Genomic DNA, 25,554 nt, shown 5'->3' on the forward strand with positions numbered 1-25,554 from the left:
CCTCCAATCGATTGATTCTGCAAAAAAAATGGACATAGGATTACATCTTGAGAACATTGTGAGAGTTCATGTCCCTCTTGATAGTATGACATTTCTAGACTCAATTTGAAAAGATAAAATATTAAATGAATAGCCATTTTTCAACTTTCATATCCTTGACTTAGATCATGTATATATCATCTGTGATACCTTCTAATCATTCTTATTAAAGCATATGTCATTAATCAACCAACCACTAAGTGAGTCTAGATGTTCTTTCAGATATAGCACATGATATATTGACATAAAGTATCTCAAAATTTGAATATGTATGTGCAAGCAAAGTAAATCTATATATCATACTCACATGAGTGCCTGTAGCGTCATATGGAGGAAAGATAGAAGGAAGGCCTAGCGGTGGCAGCGGTGGTGGAGGCCAGGGCATCGTTGGCGGTAGTTGATAGTTGATTGTCGCGCCAAGGCCTTGGAGGTATGAGAACATGGTCTGCATCTGTTGTTGCGCGGCCTCTCGCTCAGCAAGAAGCGCCTGCTCCATCCTCTACCGCTCCTGCATCCGCTCTTCCTACCACATGCGCTCTTGCTCCTGCCTTAGCGTCCGCTCCTCCTCCAGCCTCGCATCGATCTCCTCCCGCCTCTTCGTCTCTTCGTCCATCCGGGCCTATAAGATTTCACCCAAATGTTACAATGCGAACAAAAGATAACTAAAAGCAACGAACGATAAATGGAAGAGAAATAACCTGGATTGCACGCACGCTGGCCACTGAAGTCTCAGGCCGTGGGCGTATTGGCGGGGTCGAGTCGGTGGTCCTTGCCCGAAGCTGGGAGAGAGTCGGCGTACTGGCTGTGTCGACAAGGTTGTTGGCGATCCAGTAACGGCCGTGCTTCTTCCCTCCTCCTGCCCTCATGATGGCTTCTCCAGAAAGGGGCTGGGTGGCCGGATCCCATGTGTTCCCATGGAGCGCCTTTCCCATCTCCGTGTACTCAGTGATGCGCGTGTGGACGCTCGGGTTGCTGTATGCCTCGGGTGGATCCGTCGGGTTGTAGGAGACGTCGGATGTCGCCCTGCCTTTGTGCGCCATACAGTATGCCTGGAAATCGTTGCATTCCTGGTCTTCATGTGACTCCGACTGCAAGCAAAGCGAAAGAATACAATGATTAGTGAGAATGCAGAATTTAGAGTTTGAAAGTACCAAAAAGTGTAATGACTTACCCAAACATCCCTGTACTCGAGAAGGCATCGGCTGCCTTGATGGTGTGGCGCACCTTGCATCAACAAGCGGCGCTCCCGGCATAAGTTGTGCCGCTGAATCCACTCCTCGCTAAGCCACCTGTCCACCATCATTTCCCAGCACGCAATGGATGCAAAGTGGATGACATTTCCGAAAATGAAATTCAAAATAAATGAGTAGTGATTTCGTCATTTACCCTCAAGTATTGTTCCCGCGTGAGGAACATATTTCTTGCTACGTCCTTGCCAACTTTTCTTTTTTCCACATCGGCGCAGTAGGTAATTACGGCCTGAACACGCGCCTCGTAGTGCATGTCCTTCACTAGTTTGCGACATGCTGTGTCAGCCACCTGAGCCGCTATGGCCTCATATCCTGGCTCGCACCTGTAGAAATCCTGCATATAGACTCGATAATTGCAGTCAATATTCAAAGAGTTTCAAATATATGGTAACTATTCACCAATATAGTGCGACGACTTACCCAGAATTCTCCCACCACCTGTCTCGCCTTGTTGCCGAAGGACCTCCCTTCCCGATCTTCTGCATCTGGGACAGCGTTGTAGTGGTCCCACGTGTATGCCGCCTCCAGGATCCCGGCATGCAACACCAGCCCAGGGAAGAGCTCCCTGCATAGGGTTCTCAGGATGCCGTTGGGCTTCCTTTTGTGGGCACCCGCCTGCACGCGCATCCAATACCTGTAAAAGTGTATAACATAAAATATTAGTGTCTTGTCATTTTGAACATATGAATTGAAAAATAAATGCCATTGTGCATAACATAAAGTATTACCTGTCCGGTACCGGTCGAATCATCGGGCGTCTCGCAAGAGGTATCGGCCGCTACGGCAGTTGCGACGGTCCTCGCAACCACACCGCCCTCGTATCTCCTGCTGCCTCCTCCTCCTGGTCCTTCTCCTCCTGTCTCGGCTCCTCCTGCTCCCGCTCCTGCTCCTCCTGCTCCTGCTCCTCCTCCTCGTCCTCCTCCTCCTCCTCCTCCTCCTCCTCCGCCACCGCCGCCGCCATCAAATCTGGAGGTGTCATCTCCCTCCTGCTCCTTCTCATCCTCCCCTGGCCTCCACCACCTGTCTTACCTCCTCTCGTTCTCCCTGGCCCTCGTCCCCAACGCCTCCTGGACCCCTCTGAGCCATTGGACCCCCCTGCTGCACTAGACCCCTCAGGAGCCTCTTGCTCTCCACCACTACTCCTGTACAAGGCGCTCAGGAAACCAATTTTGCCCCCGCCTGGCATTTCGAATCAATAACCTGCAATGAATAATTGTAAACAAATCAGCAAAAATGAACAATATGTACTCAACAAATTATGCAAAATAAACAATAAATATATCTACAAATATGCAAAATCAGTTCATAGAATTAAACAATTCAGTTCATACATGTACTAGAAATAGTCATCATGATCGGGATTAGCTGGTTCATAATCTCATCATCACTATTAGGCTCCTCGACGTAATCAGCATTATTCGAAGGAGGAATGTCATCTTCACTGTCTCTGCCCAAATGCAGCCGATCGAGTAATTCTAAGTCATGAGCATTTTCAACCTCGTCTCCAACTTCCTCGTCAGCAATCCTTTCATTGTCCACTTCCATTCCCATCACGTCACTTAAGTCTATCTCGAAACTCCCTTCTAGTCCTTCTTCTTGAAAGAACTCTCTGCCATTGTTGTAGTCTTCATTGTTTGGGACAGGAAGTTTGCCGTGTGGCGATACCTTATACACAACATCCAAACCCTGAAGATGTTTGTCGGTTTGGCACAGATATGAGAGATAATAAACTTGTGTGGCCTGTTGAGCCACAATGTAGACATCGTCGCCTGGTAACTTTGAATCCTGACGAATTTTGACTAGGCCAACATTTGGGGTCCGCCTGGTTAATGTAGGATCAAATCAATGGTATTCGAAAATAACGGGAGTCAGTGGTACGGAACCTTGAAACTTGAGTTCGTATATTTCTTCAAATCTTCCATAATACTCGACCCCATCTTGGCCTGGCGTAAAGACTCCAGTATTAGTGGTTTTTCGATTGGGCCAACTTTGCTCGTATCCTGTTGTGTGAAAGCGATATCCATTCATGTCATAAACATTAAATGACTTAACCCTATAGATAAATCCATCAGCCACTTGTCTCAACTCGGCACTCATGGACGAATCGGTATGCCCCTGAAAGCGAAAGGGACAAAGTTCGTCATATTGTTCGAAACGTTAAATGACTTGAACCTATAGCTAAAGCAAAGATCCTGTGAATCGGAGTTTACCTTTTGTTGCAACCAATAAATGAAATCAGGCTGAGAATTTCCGGCGCCATTTTTAAGAAGAGACTCCGATTCGTTCTGGGTCGGAGACCTTGAGCGACGCCAGAATTGACGAAGAAATTGCCTGTGTGAAATATGATCAAGGGGTTGGATGCTGCTTAGTGCAAACACAAGAAGATGTTAAATGAGATGCTGAATCGTGGAACATCGTGAACACGTTAAATGAGAACTTACCCTATGTACGGCTCCACCTCAGAAAGGTTGGTCAACAAATAAAGAATGATACGGCGCCACTCATCATGGTTCAGGGTCTTATACCTCGCATCACTTGCACTTCCAAGTTGCACTCGGAAAATGCTGAGACTCGATTCATTATCGCCAGCATTGTAACGAGGAGGTGGATTATGCACACTGGGAAGCTTCTCACCATAGTATTTAGTCGTGAAGTTTGACACCTCCTCCAAAATATATGCCTCAGCAATCGAAGCCTCAATTTTGCATTTATTCTTACATTTCGTTCGAAGAACCTTCTGGCATCGCTCAACTAGATAGCACCAACGAAACTACACAGGCCCTCCCATTCTTGCCTCATAAGGCAGATGCAGAACCAAATGCTGCATTGGATTGAAGAAGGCTGGTGGAAAGATCTTCTCCAACTTACAGAGCAACACGGGAGCCATTTTTTCCATGTTCGCAATAACAGCCCGAGATAACTCCTTAGCACAAAGCTGACAGAAAAAATTGATTAACTCTGCTAGCACGAGCCATACATTATCAGGTAAGTAGCCTCGAACCATCATCGGAAGAAGCCGCTCAATCCATATATGGTAGTCAAGACTCTTTAGCCCGTTGATTCGCATAGTAGTCAAGTTCACACCCCTCCTAAGATTCGCTACATATCCATCGGGAAATTGTAACTTTTGGATCCACTCTAGTGCTTCTTTCTTCTGGGCCCTCGTGAGGACGAAGTCGGCCTGTGTCTTCTTCCATTTCCTCCCGGGTCCAGGAGTCCTCATTTCGTATCTTGGTCTATCACACAACTTTGTCAGATCCACTCTTGCCTTTATGTTGTCCTTCGTCTTATCAGAAATGTCCATGACTGTTCCAAAAAGTACCTCCCCCCAATTCTTTTCAGTATGCATCACATCAATGTTGTGTGGAAGCAGAATATCATCAATATAAGGGAGCCTCCACAGCCCAGACTTCTGAGTCCAAGCATGTTCCTCACCGTACCCAACAAAAGCACCGCCATCGTTGACTCGGAGAGCGTCTATCTGAGCATGAATCGCAGCACCCGTCATGATCGGCGGTGCAATTTCTGTAACTTTTACACCTTTCGTGAAGCTCCTAATGTCTTGTCTAAAAGGATGGTCAGCGGGGAGGAATTGTCGATGTTTGTCAAACGACGAATACTTACCCCCTTCCTCAACCAGATGAACTGCAGAGCTGCCTTGCATGTTGGATATGGGAACTTCCCGTGAGTACACCAGCCGCAGAATATGCCATACACGGGTAAGTCATGCAGGGAGAATTGGTACCAAACATACATTCTAAAATTTGTCTTTGTTGCTCGGTCATAGGTCCACACCCCTTCGTCCCATGCCTTGACCAAATCATCAATCAGAGGCTCCATGTAAACACTCATTTTATTCCCCAGGTGCTCTGGAATAATCAACGACACGAATATGGGCTGTCGTTGAAATAGGACCCCTGGAGGGAGATTCAGAGGGATAACAAACACAGGCCAGCATAAGTACGAGGCGGCCACCATCCCATAAGGATTGAACCCATCTGTTGCAAGTGCAATACGTACATTACGAGCTTCATTAGCCTTGTCACGATGAATCCTATCAAAATTCTTCCATGACTCACCTCGGATGGATGCACCATCTTGTCAGGGTTGTATCGAACACCATTCTTGTGCTAGGTCATCTGTTGCGCGGATTCCTCGGTCATGAATAGTCGTTGGATCCTCGGAATGAAAGGAAGGTAGCGTAGGATTTTCACGGGAATCGTGAGCTACTTCTTAGGCTGACCATCACCAGAGTCCACTTCGAGGAACCCAGAGGCTTTACATTTTGGACAGTAAGCATCTTTCTCATGCTCCTTCCTAAATAAGATACACCCATTTGGACAAGAATGTATCTGCTCATATGGCATCTTAAGTGCACCGAGAATTTTCTGTGCCTGATACATTGACTTTGGCAGAATGTGATTTTCTGGAAGCATGCTTCCAAACACGGTCGACAGACTGTCGAAGGCGTCTCGGCTCAGGCTAAACTGAGACTTCAAAGCCATTAGCCGTCCGATGCCGTCCAGCTGAGAAACTTTTGTATGACCGTGAAGTGGTTTCTGTGCAGCCTCCAACATCTCGAAATACGCCTTTGCGGATGCCTCTGGCTCCTCCTCCTGCGGTCCTTCACCGAAATGTGCTTCATGATAGTCATGTAACATGTCTCCAACCCCACCATCAGCATCACAATCATCGATGCGTTGCCTCACGACCTCGTCCCTCATACGGTGGCCTTCACCATGAAAGATCCACCGGGTATAGTCCGGCGTAAATCCATACTTGCAAAGATGTTGGCCCATAACCTTCTTCGTTTTCCGTTTCTTATTTCCACATCTGTTGCACGGACACCACAAGAAACTCGATCCTTCAGCTTGACTCCACGCGGCTTCCAAAAAATCATTGGTCTTTCGAATCCATTCATCGGTCATGGTAGCCTGACTTGGACGGCCCGTGTACATCTGTAACACCCTAATTTAAATTTCCGCATTTAATAATAAATTTAATTGGCTTTATTTAATTTTCTAAGGTTTTATATGCTTAGACTTGCATTAAAATTAATTCTCTCTCACAAGTAATTAAAATTTTTCTAGGTTTAATCTTGTTGTTGCATTCATGCTGGTGCATGGTTTTATTTTGCTTGATTGCATAGGAGTTTGAATTCAAATTCATTTGAATTCAAATATATTTGAGTTGTTTGGAAATAGAATAGAAAAGAGGAAAGGGAATAGAAAAGAGAAAGGAAAACCCAGCACCCAAACCAGCCCAACCCAACACCACGGCCCGCTCCACCTCTCTCTCTCTTTTTCCCGCGTCCCCCGCACCGGCCCGATCCCGCCGAGGTCCAGCTTCCCTCACGTGCCCCCGCGCTTACCGTCGCCCAGAGCCGCTGCCACGCCGACCCCACCTGGCGGCGCAAGCCAGCCCGCAGCACGCTCGCTCATCCGCGCCCCTGTGCCACTGACCGCCAAGGCCCATAGGTAAGACCCGTCTTCCTTGCCGTGATGCCCGGCCGCGCCTCTGCTTCGCCAAGCCCGAGACCCGCTCGCCCTCCTCTGCACCGTGGACCCGCCCCGAGACCGTGGCCCGCTCGCCAGCCTGCGCACCCCTTCTAGAAGCATCTCCCGAGCTCGGATCACGCTAGGTCGTTGGGCGCGATCTGCTTCCCCCGCGAGCAATCACGCCCGTGTTCTCCGCGCTACGCCAGCGCCTGGCACGGCCGCCCAAGATCCCCGGACCCTCTCCTGCGAGCCACGACGCCACACCACAGCTGCCGCCCGAAATCCCACCGCCCCTGCCTAGCTCCGCCGTGTAGAAACTCCACGCCACCGCGGCCACGCCGCTCCGCCGCACTGGAGCCCCGGCCAAACCGCGCAGCAGCACCGCCTTGACGCCCGGAGTCTCACCGAGCGCGTGTTCCCCGAGTCCAGCCACGCCCGCACCGGATTTCTCCCAGACCCTGCCGTCGCAGGTGAGATCGGATTCGGGAAATTTCTCGCCGCCGGCGACTCCTGTGCTTCACTGACCCCTGGACCACCTTCATAGCGCCACCACTCACCAACCCGGTGATTCCAGGAGCACGGAGAAGACCTGCAACGCCCTCCTCCGCGAACACTGCCCCATCGCCGCCGCCGGACCTCGACGCCGACCGTCCTGCGCCGCATCTCCGCCCGATTCCGACCTTCGGTGAGCAACCCCTTGGCCCCCTCTACCTTTTGCGCTAGCTTGAAGGCCCTATCGCGCGCCCTAGGTTCCAGAACACCGGCACGCCGGTGTTCCGCTGCCGCCGCACCGTAGACTCTCCATGGCGAGCCCTCCGCAAAACAGCACAGCCACGCACGGACCTTGCCTGAGTTTGTTTTTGGCTTTGCGCACGCGCACTAGGCCCTGTGCCCCAGTTCCTCTGCCCAGCACCGCACGCCAGCACGCACGCCGGCGAGCTCTGTTGTGCCGAGCCGCCCCCACCGCCGCGCACTGTGCTCCACACCCGGCAGCACCACGTGAACCACCCCAGTGGATTACGCATGCCGCGGGCTACCTCCCCGGCCAGACCCGGCCTAGAATAGAGCCCGTATGGCCGAGATCGGCCGTCGCCGGCGAAGCACCGCCACGGGATGACTCACCGGCGACTGAGCACCGCCGCCCCGCGCGCCCTTTCTCCCCTGGCCGCCCGATCTCGGACCAGCGGTCCAGATTAGATCGAGATCCCATCAAACCCGAGCCACGCGATCGCGATCCAACGGCCGAGTATCACCCATACCCCTTCGGCCTGGCTGTTTTGCTAAAGAGACCCTGACCTTTTCAGAAATCAACCCGCGGTCCATACACTTTCAAAAGTATTTCCAGTTTGACCCTGTTTTTAGCGTTTAGGCCCTGAGCTCTTTAGAAATAGAACCCGCAGTCCAGAGCTGCAGTTTTTGCGCGTTAGCCCCTGTATCTAACCATTAATTAGTATAGGTCCCTGGTTTTTGCAGAAAACCCCTAGAAACTCTGTTTTTCTTACAGTTAAGCCCTGGATCTTGTTTTAAGCGTAGTTTTCACGTTCTAGCTCCGTTTTAGGCGTCGGGAGCCGTGAGCCGGGCCGCGGGCGCGGCCTCCGGGGGCGGGGAGGCGGCGCGGGCAGCGCCCGAGGTGCGGAGGCAGCGCCAGGGGCCACGGTAGACGGCGTCGGGGGCGGGGTCCAGCCGGCCGCGCGCGCTGGGGACGAGCCGGGCCCCGGGGACGCCGCTGCCGGGGTGGGAGCCGGCGTCCGGGGACGGCCGGTCATCGACGTTGGGAGCCCGCACGGCTTCCGGGGTGGGGACGTGGACGCGGCGTCGTCGGGAGGGCGGGCGCGGCCTCCGGGGCGGGCGCGGGGAGGCGGCGCGGGTGCGGCGGCGGGGGTGGGGGGGCGGGGTGCGGCGGCCGTGCATGTGTTGTGTGTGTGGGTGCGCACGTTGGTGCCGCGCAACACTAAGTGTCGCTGACTTTGTCGAGTGCCCCGATCTGGCACTCGGCAAAGAGGAAGTTCGCCGAGTGCCAGATCTGGGCACTCGGTAAAGTCAGCTTTTGCCGAGTGCCCTGACAGGACACTCGGCATACTAACCTTTTGCCGAGTGCCCTGACTGGACACTCGGCAAAGTGGCCTTTCTGAATTTGTTTTCAGAAATTTATTTGAATATAATTTAAAATTTTACAAATTTCTTCAAATAATAGAAAATTTCATTGCCAATTTCACACAACAATTCTTACTCATGCTTTACCAAATTTTTTTTCCATTATTTCAATCACTATTATTAGCTATATTTCAATTTATATGAACTAATTCTTTACATTTCAAAAAAAAATAAAAATTACAAAACAAATTCGAAAAATAACCGAAATTTCACATGAACTAATTTATGCAGTCTATTGCATATACAAAAAAATTAGCATGCTACAACAAAAAAATGTCATTATTTCATGCACTTTTAGTTCAAATTCAATTTAAATACTCTAGTTCAGAAAAAAAAATTAAAAATTGTCAAAAGAATTCAAAAAATCGCCCAAAATTAACATTACACAATTCTTCATATCTTATGACTACAAAAAAAATTGCAAGTAAAACTCCAAGTCGAACATCACTCTGACTCAAAATCTCAAAGAATCATTTTGAGTTCTCTAAAACTTCTTCGGAGATGCCTCGTTTCGTAAACTACATACTTGACAACTTTTCCAAAACCATTTCAAATTTTTACCATAGATTCCCTGTATAAAGCCATGATGTCATGACAGATTTCAAGATTTTCTGATTACTTTTGAATTTTATAAATTAAAAACTAATTTGTCCATAGCGCACTTTGTCCCGTTTCAGGATCAAGATGTTCAACTTTCCCATTCAATTGTTTGAAAATGTCTCAAATTAGACTAAATAACATAAAAATCATTTTTCCATTCATTATAGTTCATTTATACTATATTTTGCAGTTCAAAATTGTATTATCCCCAAAATATCCTTTTAATCAAATAAATTAACTAAATATAGTAAACATAACAAAAAAAATGTACCAAATTCTAATATACAGTGTTTTGTATAGTATAGTAGCAAAGAAAAAAGTTTGGACTGTGTTGGAGAATTTTGTTTTTGTTATTTCGCCGAGAGCTAAAGAGCACACTCGGCAAAGAGTTTGAATGCCGAGTGCCACGATAATTGCACTCGGCATTAACAAATCTTTGCCGAGTGCCCCAACCTGGCACTCGGCAAACGATAACGGTAACGGACTTCGCAACGGTTTAACGTTCGTGGCAACGGGGTGGCAACGGGGTAACGGTCGCGTGCGGCGCACGTGATAGTCTTTGCCGAGTGCCCGCTGCGAGGCACTCGGCAAAGAGGTGTTTGCCGAGTGTCCCCTTGCGGGCACTCGGCAAACAATAACGGCCGTGACGGGTAACGGACGCGGCGGGCGTGTGTGGCGCACACGTGAGGCTGTGTGCCGAGTGCTGCCCGTGTGGCACTCGGTAAAGCCAATCTTTGCCGAGTGCGACTTTTTGCCGAGTGCTTTTTGGTAGGCACTCGGCAAATTGTAACTTTGCCGAGTGCTCGATATCTTGCACTCGGCAAAGCCTTCAGCACTCGGCAAACGTCGGGTGGTAGTGACGCGGCCATCCCTGTTTTTTTTTCTCTTTTTGCAACATACTAAAAGGTGAAAAGGGGCACAGTGGCCGCACTCTCTTCCGTAACTGTGAAAAATACTATGATCAAGTGTCGAAGGCAATGAAAGATAAGAGTTCAACCGAGTTCAACCGTCAGAGATAAGAGCTGCGGTTGCCGCGGCGCCATCCATCGGTCGGTCTCTCTCGCCGATCCCTGACAGCACCCGCCACCCAGGGTCCCGGCAGGCTCCCACACCACGCCACCGCCCACACACCCCTGTCGTCCTCCATCCCATCTCTCTCGGCTGCTCGCCAACGCAGAAGAGACGGGACGACGATTTCTCTCCCTACAAGCACTGCATAGTATATAAATCACATGTTTTTTCTTTTCCCTGAATGCACTGCCGCCGAGCTCTGCCCGATCATCTGCCTTTTGGCACTAGACCTGGAATACCAGTATATAAATCACATTTATATGTCTGCTTTTACTAAACCACCTGCCAAGTGTCACGCACCTGTACCCCCTGGGACTGAGAGTGTAGTGTAGCCCCCGGGCAATCATTTGCACTGAAAGCCTCCTCCCTTCCATGGTCCTCTCGGATCAACGGACGGTGATGGAGCCCCTTGAATGTTGAATCCGACAGGCACAGCAAAGTGCATATCATGTCAAGGGCTGCGGCTGCGGTATTGTGGTTGCGGCCGCGCCATCGATCGATGGGGTCTCGCCGCGCATATGGACCATCGGAATCGGCCACCGCCCACGGACCCCCCTGCCCTGCTCCTCCTCCGTCGTCGTCGTCGTCCCATCGACCATCGCCATCGACCTGAAAATATATCATCGGGGACTCCGTTATGGAGCACGTAATTCCAAGGATGGATGCTATTCCCGCACTGTGCTGTATTTATTTGTTCCTTGCTCTAATCTGTGGTTGCTGATCAAGTCCTGCAAATCAAGGGTGCGTGTAGGCAGCGAGTATACTGTAGAGTGCCTGATACGACCTGATTCCATTTCCAAGGTATCTATATCTGCTTTGGAAGCGACCATACCTCCTTGCTTTCTGTCTGGTATTCCAAACAAATCGCAGCTTTTTACCCTTCCTGCATTCTGCCGCGCGCCGTTGCTTTGTTCTGACTTCAGAATCGGCCAGGTACCTTTTGGACCTGGGATCCAAGTAGTATCCAGCTGCAACATGATCAGCAGAGCTCGCTGCAAGTACTTGTGCTCCTGTTTTGATGCCAGATATTAAGTGTTGTAACTAATACTAAGCATCACAGACAATAACCATTCGCCAGGAAATACAAGTACTCGAGCGTCTCTGTCAATGGCAACAGATTAAGGAGTTTTGTACCATTTTTTTTTTCTTTTGAGCGGGCGACGTGTAGAGTTTTCAGGAGGAATATGACTCTGCGGGCGCATCCAGGCAGAGATTCCTTTCCGGCCAAGCGTCTCAACTTTGAACGAGATCGTCGTGCTCTCTGCCGATAATGCGGGGACGCCGGTGCCGGGTACCAGGAAAGGGAAACGGAAAGGATGAGTTGAGTGAAGTAGTGTGTACTCCTGTTCATCACCCTAGCTACCTGTTGTGCGTGTATGGTCATAGCGTGGATCATGAGCGAGCCAAGGGGAGGAGGGAGAGGGGCCCCCCCGTGCTCCACTGCCTTTCCTCTCATCATCCCTCTGCTCGGCTGGAAGCCAACGGAACCGCCCGGCTCGCCGGTGGCGGCCAGGAATGGTAGCCAGCCCCGGCAGCCAAGCCAAAAAAAAGGCCGAGGCGCCCACGGCAGCATATGATGGCGCCACGCTGGGAGGAGCCGAAAGACGCCATGGCCAAATCGAAGCCATCTGAGCACGGATTTGTGCATCTGCCCAGCTCAATCTATGTGAGCAACGACCCGCAGAGACTGAGCAACGGGGGTCGTTGGATGATGTGACGGGCGATATGCACGGAACGGTGCCTCTGGGGATGATGCGCATGAAGAAGCTAAGCCAGCCGGATTCGGTTGCGTTTGCCGTTGGTAGCTGGCGGGCACCAGCTCGACGCCGCGTGAGCGCCTGCCTGAACGCCGGCCGGTTTTCTTCGGAAACAGCTCCGGCAGCAGATCGCCCGGAAGACGTTACTGCCGCCAGGTCCAGCGCATGCGCATCACACGGAGCACGCATTGCTTGCTCGCGCACACCACGGCCACGGGGCAACGGAATACACGCCAGATCATCAGCGCAAGGCGATCGGCCATCTCATCAGTTCCGTTGTTCGTTCCACCGCTCCACGCGCGCAAACGCAATTACCACGCTAATCACCGCTCGGATGCTCGCGGCAGGCCTACCTGTGTGTGGCCAAGAAAATCAACACGGAGTTGTTCAAAAAAGAAAACCAACACGGTGCGGATGATGAGGCGACCTCCCTGCTGCTGCTGCTGCTTGGCAGCGAAGCTTCGGTGCGCCGCGTGACTGCCGGTGGACCTCACCTGACCAGCATTGTTTAAGAGAGAGCAAGAGGTTACTGTGGCAGTGGCTCGGTTAATCATTCGTTCCTACCGATCGTACCGTACGCGCCCTTTCTCCGGCCAAATCATGGCGTCATCCCGTTTATGGGCGATCATCTTAAGCAAACCTGAAACCTCACCTCACCTCACCCATGTTATGTATACAGTATATATACCTCAGCTCAGCTCAGAGGCGGAGAGAAGAAAGCAGTCCTGAGCCTAGGACTAGGACAGGGAGAGAGGAGAAAACCGAACAGCCAAAAAAGCCAACAGCAGCGAGACAGAGAGCGAGCCTTTTGCCCTTTTGCCGTTCGGATTCGCATCCATCTCTGCGCCACGCCGCCGGGCCGCTCATGGACGGGCAGGTGAGGGATTCTTCTGCCGCGGCGGCGCCCAGCACCAGCGGCGCGTCCGACGGGGACGACAATGCGGGCGCCGGCGGGGCAAAGGTCTGGGTCCTCGTGCTCCTCTTCGCGCTGCTCCTGCTGCCGTTCCTCCCCTCCGCGGTGCGCCGCGGCGGCCCCACGCCCTGGGCGGGCGGAGGACTCGGAGGCGGAGGGGGCGGCGGCGGGGGCGCCGGGTACCGCCGCGGCGGGATCAGCTTCAAGAGCGGCTGGGACGTCGTCAACCTCTGCCTCGTGCTCTTCGCCATCCTCTGCGGCCTCCTCGGCCGCGGCGGCGCCGGGGACGGGGACTCCTCCTCCTCCTCCTCGTCGTCGGCGGCGGCGGCCAAGGACGGCCGGCAGGTGTCTCCCGCGCCGCCCGCAGCGGGCGCGGGGGACTGGGGGGAGGGGTACCACCACTCCTTCGACAGCGTCTACGCCAGCCTTCCCCGCCCCAACCACGCGGCGGCGGGGATCCGCCGGATGAAGAGCAGCAGCTCCTACCCGGAGCTGCGCCTCGGCAGCGACGGCGTCTGGAGCCTCGCGTCGCCCGAGGCGGCCTGCCGCTCCTACGACGACGAGCAGCTCTACCGGAACCGCCGCCCGGAGCGCCAGGAGCGGACCTGGGACGTCGACCCGCACGGGAGGGCGGCGGAGGTCAAGACGATCCCCGTCGACACGTTCGTCGAACGCGGCCGGAGGTCACCGCCTCGGGAGCCGCGGAGGCGGAGGAGGAGCGTCGAGAGGCTCCCCAAGATGCCCGAGGTGGAGGAGGAGAGGCCGCGGCCCAGGGACGCGGCCGTGTCGCCGGCGAGGAGCAGGAGGTGGAGCGCGGGGGCGGACGACGTCGTCATACCGGAGCAGGAGGTGCGGGTGGCGACGCCGGCGCCGAGGATCAGGAGGTGGAATTCGGAGTCGTTGGACTCGATACTGGACCGGGAGGCGGCGGTGGCGCCGGCGAGGAGCAGCAGGTGGAGCGCGCCGGCGGCGGACGTCATACCGGAGCAGGAGGCGCGGGTGGCGCCGCCGAGGATCAGGAGGTGGAACTCCGAGTCGCTGGATGCCATACTGGACCAGGAGGCGGCGGTGGCTCAGACCAGGAGCATGAGGTGGAGCGCCGAGGCGGTTGACGTGATACCGGAGCAGGAGGCCCGGGTGGCGCCGGCGAGGATCAGGAGGTGGAACTCGGAGTCGTTGGATGCGATGCTGGACCAGGAGGCGGCGGTGGCTCCATCGAGAAGCATGAGGTGGAGCTCGCCCCCGGTGGACGTGATACCGGAGCAGGAGGCTCCGGTGGTGATGGCACCTGCTGCGGCACAGCCTCCGTCTCCGCCGCCAGCGCCTCCGCGACGGCGACGGCGCAGCGTCGAGAAACTGCCGAGACCAGAGGACGTGGAGCAAGACATTGTAGTGGAAGAGGTCAGGAACCCGATGCCGCCGGCCATGTTCCCGCCTGGAACGCCACCCCCGCCTCCGTCGACGGTGTCGCGCAGCAAGAAGAAGCGCGGCGGTAGCGTGGGCGGCGCCAAGGAGCTGGCGTCCGCCATTGCTCTGTTCTACCAGAAGAAGCGCAAGAGCATTACCATGAAGGCCAAGAGGCGGCCCCATCACCACCACCATTCCGACGGCCACTACTCGCCGCCGTCGTCCGACGCGTCGGCGAGCCCCGACTCCAGTGTCCGCACCACCAACGCCCCGCCGCCGCCTCCCCCGCCCCCGCCGTCCTCCATCTTCTCCAACCTCTTCAAGAACAAGAATGGCGGCAGCAAGAGCCGCCGCATCCACTCCGTCGCGCCGCCGCAGCCGCCACCCCCGCCACCACCCACTCGCCGATCGAAGAAGCCGCCTCCGCCCCCGTCTCGCCCCGCACCTCCAGCACCGCCGCCGCCACCGGTTAGAATGCGCCCGCCGCGCGCGAACGCGCACGCGCACACGCACACGCACGCGCACGCGCACGCGCAGCAGCCACGCGCACACGCACACGCACACGCACGCCACATCTACTACGCCTACTACCCGCTCCCGCCGGCGTCGCCGCCGCTACCTCCACCTCCTCCGCCGCCACCACCGCTGGTGTCCGAGGGCGACGGTGACACCCCTTCGGTGCTGGCCTCGCCGGCGCCCTCGTACTGCGCGAGCCCCGACGTGAACACCAAGGCGGACAGGTTCATCGAGAGCTTCCGTGAGGGGCTGAAGCTGGAGAAGCTCAACTCGTACCGGGAGAAGTGGCAGAGGCACATCCAAGAGGACGCCACCGTGGAGATTGAGGAGGACGGGGAGTTCATGGTGATCGGGTCGCTCTTCGGCAGCGACGACGAGGAGGACGACGGCATCTCGTTGCCGGAGACGCCGGCGACCGCTGCTGTCGCCGTCGGCTTCTAACGCCTCTGACATTTTGAAGGAAAAAAACAAAAAAAAGGAGTTGGAAAACTTGGTCCTCAAAAAATGGAGCGAGAGAGAGAGAAGATACAACAAAAGATTAGTATTTCTTCTGGCTGCTAATCCCGGTTTGTCTGCAGTACAGTACTGTTCGTGAATGATTTCCTTTTTTCGCTGATTTTGGGTAGTTATTAGGGGATTGACAGTGAGGTTTGTGAGAGCGAGAGGGAGCCCCTTTTGTGCTTGTTTTAAAATGGCCAAAAAGCTCTCCTTGGGTGCTGCATTAGGAGAGCCGATTTGATGAACTTCATGTCTATTGCACTTCGGAAGCTTTTGGACTTTGTAAAAATACATCATGACAAAGTGAAGCATCTTTACCCTTTTCTCTGTTTGCACTTTTTGTTCGTGTGCACCATTCCTGTACGCGTACGCGTACGTGTATTTGGACGTACGGTGTTGTGGACAACGGGCAGTTGCTGCCGCGTTGCGTTGCACGAGAGGGTTGAGTTGAGCAGTGGGTGTAGCAAGCTGTCGAGCACGATGATTCCAGTGTGCGTGTCTGGTGCGGTATTTGCGTAGTTAGAGATGATTCGTTTGAATAATGAATGTGGCCGGTTGTGCCGCTGTATGATTAGCCTGATGGATTGGGTTGGGCCTCGTGTGGTTGGGCACCACCCATCACGACAACGAAACGCCACGAGATGCGCATCACCAACCTGACAGCCAAAAACATCTCCTGCTACCTTTTTTTAGGAACATCTACTGCTACTAGCAGTACGCCAGTACGGCTAAGCTGTTCGCAATTAACAAACACTAGCTAGGGGTGTTTAGGGGTGTTAAGCTGTTCGCGATTAACAAACACTAGCTAGGGGTGTTAATTAGTGACCTTCACCTTCAACCCTCTTTAGTTCAAAATTTTATATTACTTTTCCAAAAATAAGATCACCCCTATAGCTATCTATATTGCTTGACCGGATGAGTGTGCCTTTCAGAGTTTCAGTGCAGGAAAAAGATCCAAATGTGCAGTAGCACCTAAACATCATGCCATTAATCTAATCCCAGTGTAGTGCTGCCGTGCTGGTGGATGTGGCTCCATGGAGCCTAGAGTATCATGCAAAATCATGATAAAACTATGTTAGTGCTAATGGGTTCCTAGACGAGCCCCTCAATCCATTCCCCCTTTCCAAATGAGCTCCATGATTGAGTGCAAGCAAGCAAAGCAAGCTGCTTTCACCACGTCCTAATCTTGCCTGCTGGGGGGCACCGCCCTTGGACTAGTCTCTCCTGCGTTTGAGCTCCTGGTTTGTTCGGCCGTGTTTTCCAAACACGAGGAGATGCTTTAATTATGTGTCCATCAGACACAGATATGTTTTTTATGCTACTTTAATTATGTGTCCATCAGGCACAGATGTGTTTTCATGCTGGTTTTTTTTATGCATTGTGAAAACGGCATGTCCATGAATTTGAACCGGGGGAATAGGTTAAGGTTGATGATGTGGTTGATTTGTTTAAGGGGAAGCTATAGTGAGGTGTCAAGCTCAAGGTCATCAGTGTGTTCTTTTTACAATATTTTTCCTGACAAGTTTCCGCGGAAATCTTTTCTCCACTTCTACATCAAATCTTATCTTGTTGGACTGTTTAGTATTTTTGTTTTTAATTATTTGTGTAGTTTTGTTCGAGTACAAGCTCAAAGATATAGAAGCATTCCTGCGGACTCCTGTGTCATTAGGCACACTCATTGAACATCAAAGCAATGAGAGGCAGAGATAGAATGAAAGTGACCTATCACTGCTTTTGATTGGAACACGAAGTAAGCTCAGGGGAGCCAAATTTGTCTGCCTACGAACTCTGTTGCAACAACACAAACATGGATCCAGCTAAAGAACAAGAAACAATGCATGGATTAACATCCACATGTCATACCGAGACATTCATCACTTCAATAGACAAAATCAATCAAACATGTATCATCATTTAAGCTGAACGTACAATCAGTTGGCCACTGATAGATTCTCACTCTACAGAGCTGCGGTTCTACAACAAATCTAGCTAGTTCCTCAGTGATTGCACACCGCTACTTCCGGTTTGATGTTGATGTGCTCATGATGTCTTGCGTTTTCAGAAGAACTCATCATCTGCCCTCCTAATTTGGCCACAAACTGTGCTATCCATCGCTATGAATTATGTAGGAGACTACTGGCTGCAGATTCTCAGTTCATTGGTTTCAGTTGGAGGTGGTGGTGGGCAGCTGTTTGCCACGCCAACTGCATCAGTAGCTTTGCCGCTTTGGTGCCAAAACATAGTACTAGAAGTTCTAGCTCACTGCCACGTCATACATATGCTATATTTGCTTCTTGTTTTTTCGCCACATTTGGAACACCACGCTTGACTATATATTCCTTTGCTTTTGAATTCACGGTTCGGTATGTTTGAACATTAGGAAATATAGTTTGATAATATGTTACATATGGGATTGATGAAGCCCTGTCTATGAATTCGAACCAACCAACCATGTATTAGTTCTTGGTTTAAAATGTGGATGATTGCTTAAAGTCAAGCTTTTCTGAGTTGTCAAGGTCACGCTTATCCGTGTGTGTTTTGAGTAAAACGAGTTGACAAGCCAAGTTTCCTTGTGAATCTTTTCTCAACTACTACTTGGTAATCTTGTCTTGTTGGACAAATATTCTATATTTAATTTTGTGAATGAATGATGTTATAAACTAGTAACTAGGAGTAGTACTAGTTCTCCTAAAAGATTGTAGTAGGTTCAGCTCTGAGATCAATACAAATTTTTGTGTTTATAAGATAAAATAAAGCGGTTTGAACACATGTTTTGTCCGCAATGCTTAGTTTCATAAAATAATTCTTATGCATAGGTGAAACAAAAATACTTACCAGCTCTTACTAGTATCTAGCCAGAAACATTGTCCTTATTGTTTTTTTCTTTTGATTTCTTTTTCTTTTGCTTTTACTTAAGCCATTTGTAATAGGAATAAGTTTATTTACCCCCCCCCCCTCCAAAACTTGTCACCCAGTCTGAAAAACACCCTCTAACTCAAAAACCAGATAAATTACCCCCTTTAACTCTCAAATCCGGACAAACTACCCCCATGGACCATCTCAAGGTATGGTGGTTTCCCATGGTGACCCCCACATGTCATCCTCATCCCTCTTCTTTCTCTCTTTCTCTCCTTCCCGCGTGACTCTCCCGCAATTGTCCTTGCGCCCACGCCGGTGATGGCGCCCGCCCCGATGAACAGGCAGCCGGAGTAGCCACTTTCAAAACCATCCTAAGGGCCAAATTTGCCCGGTTTCGAAGGTGACAACTGAAAATCGTAGTTGAAGGTTGGAAATCGGACTTTTGTGATAGTTTGAGGGTGTAAGCCAGACTTTGGCCTTTCAAACTGTGTGACAAGTTCAGGGGATAAAATGAACTTTATTCCTTTATATAATATATAGAGCTAACTATTAGAGGCAAGCCTTTATTTGTTGTTTTTAAGTGGAAAATAGCTGACCAATTCAACAGATTGGTCATTGCTGAAAGCCACAGAGGCTTGTAAGTGAAGATGCATTACTAGGAAGTACATTATAAACTCCTGGGTCATGCCCTGACCGCCAAATCAAGATGAGACATAATGAAAACGACCCATCACTGGCTGCCCTTGATTGAAACACAAAACAAAACACTCTTATCCTACACAAAGATTGATCACATTCCATCTGAAGACTTAATGCAGGAGACATTCACATATTCCTCAAAGATAGATCACTTTGACAATTCAATTAGACGTGTATCATCATTTAAGCGGAATAATAATGGAAACAGAGACAGAGAGAGAGAGAGAGACAGAGAGAGAGAGAGAGAGAGAGAGAGAGAGAGAGAGAGAGAGAGAGAGAGAGAGAGAGAGAGAGAGAGAGAGAGAGAGAGAGAGAGAGGTTGCCAGCAGGTCCGAACGTATAATGAACCTGGTGCACACTGGCCTCTTATTCACAGCACTGCAATTCCCCCAAGTGTACCAGGCTCTGCCGTATGAGAGATTATCAGCAGATGCTCAGTTCAAGCTTATTGGTTTCAGTTGGCGCGTGCGGTGGGCAGCTGTTTGTTACACCAACTCCATGCGTTTGAGGGAGGAATCCTTCTAGATTTACCACAAGAAATTGAACCGTCTCATGTAAAATTCACTCGAGGAGAGAGGACGGTAGCCAGAGTTGGAGGATCTTCTCCCAACCGCTTTGCACACTTGCTGCGTGACACATCCATGGTCGGATCTCACACTGTTGTCGAATCAAATTGTGTTGCAGATCAAGTTGTTGGATCAAAAGTAAATAGAAACCCTCATGCAGATAAGCAGAACCAAATCAGTGCGTTGCATGCTCTTTCCTATTCATTGTCGTGGAGGTCGCGTGAACAACGTGCTGCTAACATTGATTAGCAAAAGCTGTTTTTGGTCTGTTCCCTCTCTTCTCTCACTAACTCAGACAGCAGTGTTGCCGACAAAGATATGAACGAGCAGTCGTGTTCTGAACCTGTATATAACACTGTTATGTTGCCGTCCGTAACGTTGTCCCAACCCAAAGAAGAGTGGCTATGGTTTAAGCTCCTTGCCATGGCTACTTTATTATCCATGAGCTGGCCATGGCCCGGTCCAAAGCACACTGCCAGGGGGGACAATCAGAGGCAATAAGGATAGGCAACAAGCCACCAATTCCAGTGACTGATGCTCACCAGTGCCTTTTGTTTTTATCATTACTGAGAGAGAGTGACAGATGCTCAACAGTTGGCCACAAGCCCACAAGTCATCAACCCCAGTGACAGGTGTCCCAATTAGAAAATGGGCAAGATTAAAGAAGTGTATACCAATTCGGCAGCGGGCAGCCTAGCACACATGCCCCTTGTTTAGTTGCCTTCAAAATTTCAAAACTTTACAAGATTCCGTCACATCAAATCTTTGAATGCATGCATGAAGTATTAAATGTAACTAAACAAAATAACTAATTACACAGTTTGTCTGTAATTTGCGAGATGAATCTTTTAAGCCTAATTAACCCATGATCGGATAATAATTACTAAATACAAACGAAAGTACTACAGTACTTTACACTAAAAAATTTTCGCATCTAAACAAGGCCATGGCAAAATACAGCAGGAATGATTGGCTTGCAAGCATCTACTACTCTTCTGAAAAATCAAGCACAAAGTCCTTCTTTGTTTCCATTTCATGCCAGCTCAGTTCTGTACAATCATGCACACGCAAGCCAACCAGGGACTCACCCAGGGGGAAGACAAACGAAGACCAACCGAAGAAGAAAAAAACAAAACCGTATATGCAATCAGAACTCAAATCTCAAAACTGTGGTATATCGTATATCACTCGCTATGTACATCACTGCAACACGAAAAAAGAAGAAGTGTATTGTCGATCAGTTCGCCGCTCATTTCAGTGTCCCAGTTTCGAGCCGTTGCTCTCCTGAATCAGTGGCGGGAGGTCCATGTCTGCCATGTCCACGTGCACCATCAGCTTGGCAATGTCGTCAACGGAGAACGGTATGCTGCAATCAGAAATGCAGTCTTGATGAGGATCGATGTATCATCAGGTAACTGAGATGGGGATTCAAGATTCAAGAAGAGAGGAAGCAATACCTGAAGTCATCGTCTAACAAGAACGAGTTGATATCGTCGTGCGCGGATGGACTGCTAGAGCCCTCGATCATCTTGGTCCGCATGCTTGAGATGACCTGCGGTTTTGAGAGAATTCAGTCAAGGAACTGACCAAGTGGAAGACTGGTAGGTCTTGACATGAATGTGCTGGAATTGACTCACTTCTTGTGGAATGCCCAGGGTTCCATACTTGTCATCACAATACATCGTACTGATCCGGTACAGTTGCTGCATGCTCAGCACCTGTCGATCGGTACCACAGAACAGGACCGATTTTGTCACTAACTTAACTTGAGAATGATGGTATGGAGAGCATGTAGTAGTTTGCAAGGTTCAGAAACTTACTGGGCAAAAGTCGTCTGTGATCTCTGTGAGACTCCTGCTGTGCTTCTCTTCGAGTATCAAGAGTGTGACTGCTTGCCTAATATGCTTCAGCTCATCCCAGGCAGAGCCAGCATACTGTTTACAGTTACATGTGAAGAAGGTTAGCAAGTGCTTTCTCAAGGCTTTGTTGAAACAATATGAAGGAATTATCACCTCTTCAGTCAGCCAAAAGCACCAGTGCTCTAGCTCATCAAGTCCAGCTTTGACATATTCTCCATTACTGAACGAACAGCACTCGCGCCGTAGCAGGAGACTATAATTGAACAAATGTTGCATGAGTTCATGGTGCTAGTACTTAAAGCTATATGCAAATTATAATATGCTCCATACCTGTTAAAAAGTTGCACATTGATAAAAGAAAAAACTTGAGTGAACAACTTGCAAATCAGGAATGCCGGCACCTACAATGAAACCAGGCCCTGAGTGAAGTGTGTTTCAATGAAGAACAGTAGCTAGTACTACAGTTTTGGGCTGTTGGTACGTACATAATTTGATTTCAAGATATTGAGAGAATTTGTGAGGATTTTGATGATGCTCTGCCAATGTGCCATGGAAGCCTGCTGTGCCAAATCTGTTCCTTGAGAACATGATCCCCTTGGACTGACAACAAATGTTCTTGGTGCCTAGAGAAGATTTCTACCCTGAGTCTTAATTTTTGGCAAAGACGCTTGGAAACTACAATGTGCAGAATAGTACCTGAATACACAGGCTGAGAAGTGGGGACAGTTCCTTCTTCAGATTGTGCCTGATTATCCCATAGACCTTCTCCAACAATGCTGTGAGCTGCTGCTTGAATGCAATAGCTGGATATTTGGCCTCAACCTGGTAAACTTCAGCTAGCCCGCTGATAAACCGTCCATCAGAAACTGTACGGTCAGGATGACTAGCATCTTGGTTTTCCTGGAGCGAGATCAGATTTCAGAATTCCCAAGTCCATTAGGAACATCATTTTTTATTTTTTTTAGCATAGAGTTGGATTTCTTCATATACCTGTGGAACCTTAAGAGGCGATGCTCTTCGCCTCTGACGAGCCAAAGCAGCTACCCCGTTGATTTTCAGTGTCCTTTGGAGAAGAACCAGCAGTGTGCATGAATTGGACAGCCAATATGCTAATGTGTCATTGTTGTCTCGACCCTAGCAGCGAAGAGTATTAAAATTATGCTACATTTTTTATTAACCAAAATTCCTATAACCTGCCAGATACCTCAAGGGCAGCAGTAATCTTCTGAATAATCCGATCAAAGACTGGGGTCCTCTCCTCTTCAAATGATTTCCAATGGACCAGACATCGGTAGATGAGGTAGGCAGCAATAGGCCTGCCGATCGAGAAGCCCAGATCTTCAGATAGACACTTGATCAGAAGATCCTGAATGTTTTGAGATGTAACAAGAAAATGCTCAGATGCATCGCTTGAATGGCGAAACCACTAAAGCTGAAAAGTTCAGACCAGTGCCATACTTGCTGTTGCTTCTCAGCTTCATGGCCATTTGAGCTAGGTTGTTCAGCACTCTTCTCCTAGTTAGAAATCCATACTGTCAAGTTAGCTATGTATAAATAGCTAAAAATAAGTATTTATTGGTCGAGGTGGCTGCAAGCTCATACATACATGGATAGTACCCTCCCTATCTACTATGATGGGCTTCACTGCACCATTTGGTGTTTTCTCATTATCAGGACTTTCCTGCCAACATACATATGCACAACTATAATTAGATTGACGATGGTAATCCAGCATGTAATAGATTGGCGATGGTAATCTAGCACGTAATAGTTTGGCAATGCTCATAGCAGGTACCTGAATATTAGGCGTTTCACGGTTTTCAGTCAATGGTGACTTGATAGTAGGAATTGATGCAACAGCCTGTCGAAGCATTTTGTTTTCTTCATCTAGATTGGAAGCCTTCTTCTCCATCCTATGTAAGAACCGTGCAAAACACCAGAATTATTTGCGTCATGAGTTCACAGAAAATGTGCAGTGCGCATGAAGGTGATTACTATCTGATTCTGAATTTGCAATACAACCTTTTCAGGGAATCTTGCAGCCGTTTGTTCTTAACCTCCTCAACTCCAAGCCACCTAGCCAGTTTCTCATTCCTCAATTCAGCTTCAGCAAGCGCCTTCTTCGCGGCAAACGTTTCCTTCATTTCAGCTCCCAGCAGATCCTGCAACCCGCAAAGTGACAACAGGTTGATGTTGAATGTTCAGAGATCAGATTCCACATGTAACCATTCCACATTCCACAATCTCTGAATCGAACTGGTGTGAGCGAGGGACCTTCAGCCGGTCAACTTCTGCGTTCAACGAGTTAACCTTCTCGGTGTCCTCGACCATCACCACGGTATCCTTGATCACCGGGGCCGCTTCCGACTCCGTAATCGCCTTCTTCGCCGCCTCCCTCTCGTTGAGGGCCCTCGTCTCGGCGTCATTGACGGCCTGCTGGAGTACGTCCACCATTTCACGCAGCCTGCACATCTCATCCTGCATCTCCCTCTCAAGAATCTCCTGCACATTTCCCATGTATCAAAATGGGCGAAGGTAGGTACAAAACCGGGCACCATGTATGAGCAGTAGAAGATGAGTGCCGGACCAGTCTGAGCTTCCTGAGCTCCCTTCTCGCAATGCCCTGCCTCCAAGCACGCTGGCAGATCAGGGCTGCTCTCTTCGTCATCAGGTAGCTCCACACTGCCCGGTACGCACGCCATTGCGCCTTTTTTTTCCCGACACGACGAGAAATTAGAGTCCATTACAGGAAGTTCAGCAATATACTGATGCTATAGTTGATCACCGGGATGCTACCTGGATGCGCGTGGCTGCTCTGATCTGCTTCCGGAGCGAGAGCTCGCGGCGAGCCGCCATGGCCCTGACGGCCGCCTGCACGGTGACGGCCGCGGCCGTCCGCCGCAGCCGCGACGACTCCTTCCATGACAGGTACCGGCGCCGCAGGGTCCGCTGGAGGAAGAATGCCGCGGCGACGACAAGCACGGGGCGCCCCGCCGCGTCCCAGCTCGCGAGCGTGCCGTACCTCTGAACGAACGCCCCTGCAGAATCCGAAGCGCCGGCGGGTTGGACCACGATCGAGCTCTTCTTTTTCTTAGTATGGAACCGAATCGGCGGACGGGATGACACTCACGGAAGAGAAGCTGCAGCCAGGCGATCAGGCGCCGCGCCCGGCTGTCCCGCGCGCGCGCCGCCCGTGCGACGGTGACCACGGCGGCGGCTTGCCTCCTCTGATCCCCATCCATAGGCGGCCTTGACCTTGACGGGGCTTCTGCGCTGTCGTCGCCACTGCAGGCAAGCGCGTGTGAAATCTTGGGATCGGATTAGCAAAGGATAAAACAAGTTGGATTAGACAGGTGAAGCATGATCAAGCTTGTTACCGATTAGCTCATGAGCAGAGGTCGCAGCACCTTGCGGTTGGCATCTCTGCTTCCTCGCTTCCTAGCTGGCTTGGTACTTTCCCCTCTTCTCCCCCTGCCTTTTCCTTCTTCTCCCTTTTGATTTTCGGCCTAACAATGACATGTCACCCTAAAAATCTTTGATGGGACAGCGTTAGAAAGAAATTCAGGAGCTAACTATCTGTCTGATGGCCATTTCTGTCAACGAAAACTAATTTAATTTAATGGTGCCGAGTGCCGACAGTGAAATCTGTGGGTCAGGAGGGGCAGATTCTGGGTGCTATACTAGTATAAAATACACGGAGCAAATTAATAAAAGCGCAGCATAAGTAGAGGGAAAAATAATACTAGTTTTTTTAAAACAAAAATAATTCTAGTTGGGCGAGCTGGAAAATGTTTTTGGTGGTGTGGCCTGGCTGGCCAATTCCTGCTGCCCATCAATGGAGAAGATGATGCGTTTCGACTTCAACATT

General features: G+C 50.4%; 3 protein-coding genes and 2 long non-coding RNA genes across 6 annotated transcripts; 1 reads left to right on the forward strand and 4 right to left on the reverse strand.

Moving 5' to 3' along the window:
* Positions 1–378: 378 nt before the first annotated feature.
* Positions 379–1,007, reverse strand: LOC120674704. The gene is made up of 2 exons (XM_039955848.1): positions 738–1,007; positions 379–658 (listed from the first exon to the last, which is right to left on the reverse strand). Exons 1-2 carry the CDS (start codon positions 969–971, stop codon positions 563–565), a joined length of 330 nt encoding a protein of 109 aa, XP_039811782.1. The 5' UTR covers positions 972–1,007; the 3' UTR covers positions 379–562.
* A 484-nt stretch (positions 1,008–1,491) lies between these two features.
* Positions 1,492–1,785, reverse strand: LOC120674708. The gene is made up of 2 exons (XR_005675169.1): positions 1,710–1,785; positions 1,492–1,623 (listed from the first exon to the last, which is right to left on the reverse strand). It is a non-coding gene; the product is annotated as an uncharacterized LOC120674708 (long non-coding RNA).
* Positions 1,786–2,404: 619 nt separating this feature from the next.
* On the reverse strand, positions 2,405–3,786 carry LOC120674709. The gene is made up of 3 exons (XR_005675170.1): positions 3,731–3,786; positions 3,500–3,650; positions 2,405–2,489 (listed from the first exon to the last, which is right to left on the reverse strand). It is a non-coding gene; the product is annotated as an uncharacterized LOC120674709 (long non-coding RNA).
* Positions 3,787–12,924: 9,138 nt separating this feature from the next.
* On the forward strand, positions 12,925–16,030 carry LOC120674695 (serine/arginine repetitive matrix protein 1-like). Its single transcript, XM_039955833.1, has one exon. The coding sequence runs from the start codon at positions 13,034–13,036 to the stop codon at positions 15,644–15,646; it is 2,613 nt and encodes an 870-aa protein (XP_039811767.1). The 5' UTR covers positions 12,925–13,033; the 3' UTR covers positions 15,647–16,030.
* A 4,780-nt stretch (positions 16,031–20,810) lies between these two features.
* Positions 20,811–25,220, reverse strand: LOC120674698 (myosin-17-like). Of its 2 annotated transcripts, XM_039955836.1 has the most exons (19): positions 25,064–25,220; positions 24,817–24,971; positions 24,483–24,724; positions 24,274–24,393; positions 23,961–24,188; positions 23,709–23,848; positions 23,482–23,599; positions 23,293–23,367; positions 23,145–23,201; positions 22,891–23,052; positions 22,677–22,820; positions 22,383–22,586; positions 22,172–22,309; positions 22,017–22,087; positions 21,840–21,939; positions 21,648–21,761; positions 21,465–21,545; positions 21,285–21,379; positions 20,811–21,193 (listed from the first exon to the last, which is right to left on the reverse strand). In XM_039955836.1, exons 2-19 carry the CDS (start codon positions 24,926–24,928, stop codon positions 21,082–21,084), a joined length of 2,313 nt encoding a protein of 770 aa, XP_039811770.1. In that variant the 5' UTR covers positions 24,929–24,971; positions 25,064–25,220; the 3' UTR covers positions 20,811–21,081. The 2 variants fall into 2 exon arrangements, with proteins under 2 accessions (XP_039811770.1, XP_039811771.1); XM_039955837.1 differs by lacking the exon at positions 25,064–25,220 and having other exon boundaries at positions 24,817–24,982.
* Positions 25,221–25,554: the final 334 nt, after the last annotated feature.

The sequence above is a fragment of the Panicum virgatum genome, chromosome 5N (assembly GCF_016808335.1).
Source record: "Panicum virgatum strain AP13 chromosome 5N, P.virgatum_v5, whole genome shotgun sequence".
NCBI lineage: Eukaryota > Viridiplantae > Streptophyta > Magnoliopsida > Poales > Poaceae > Panicum > Panicum virgatum.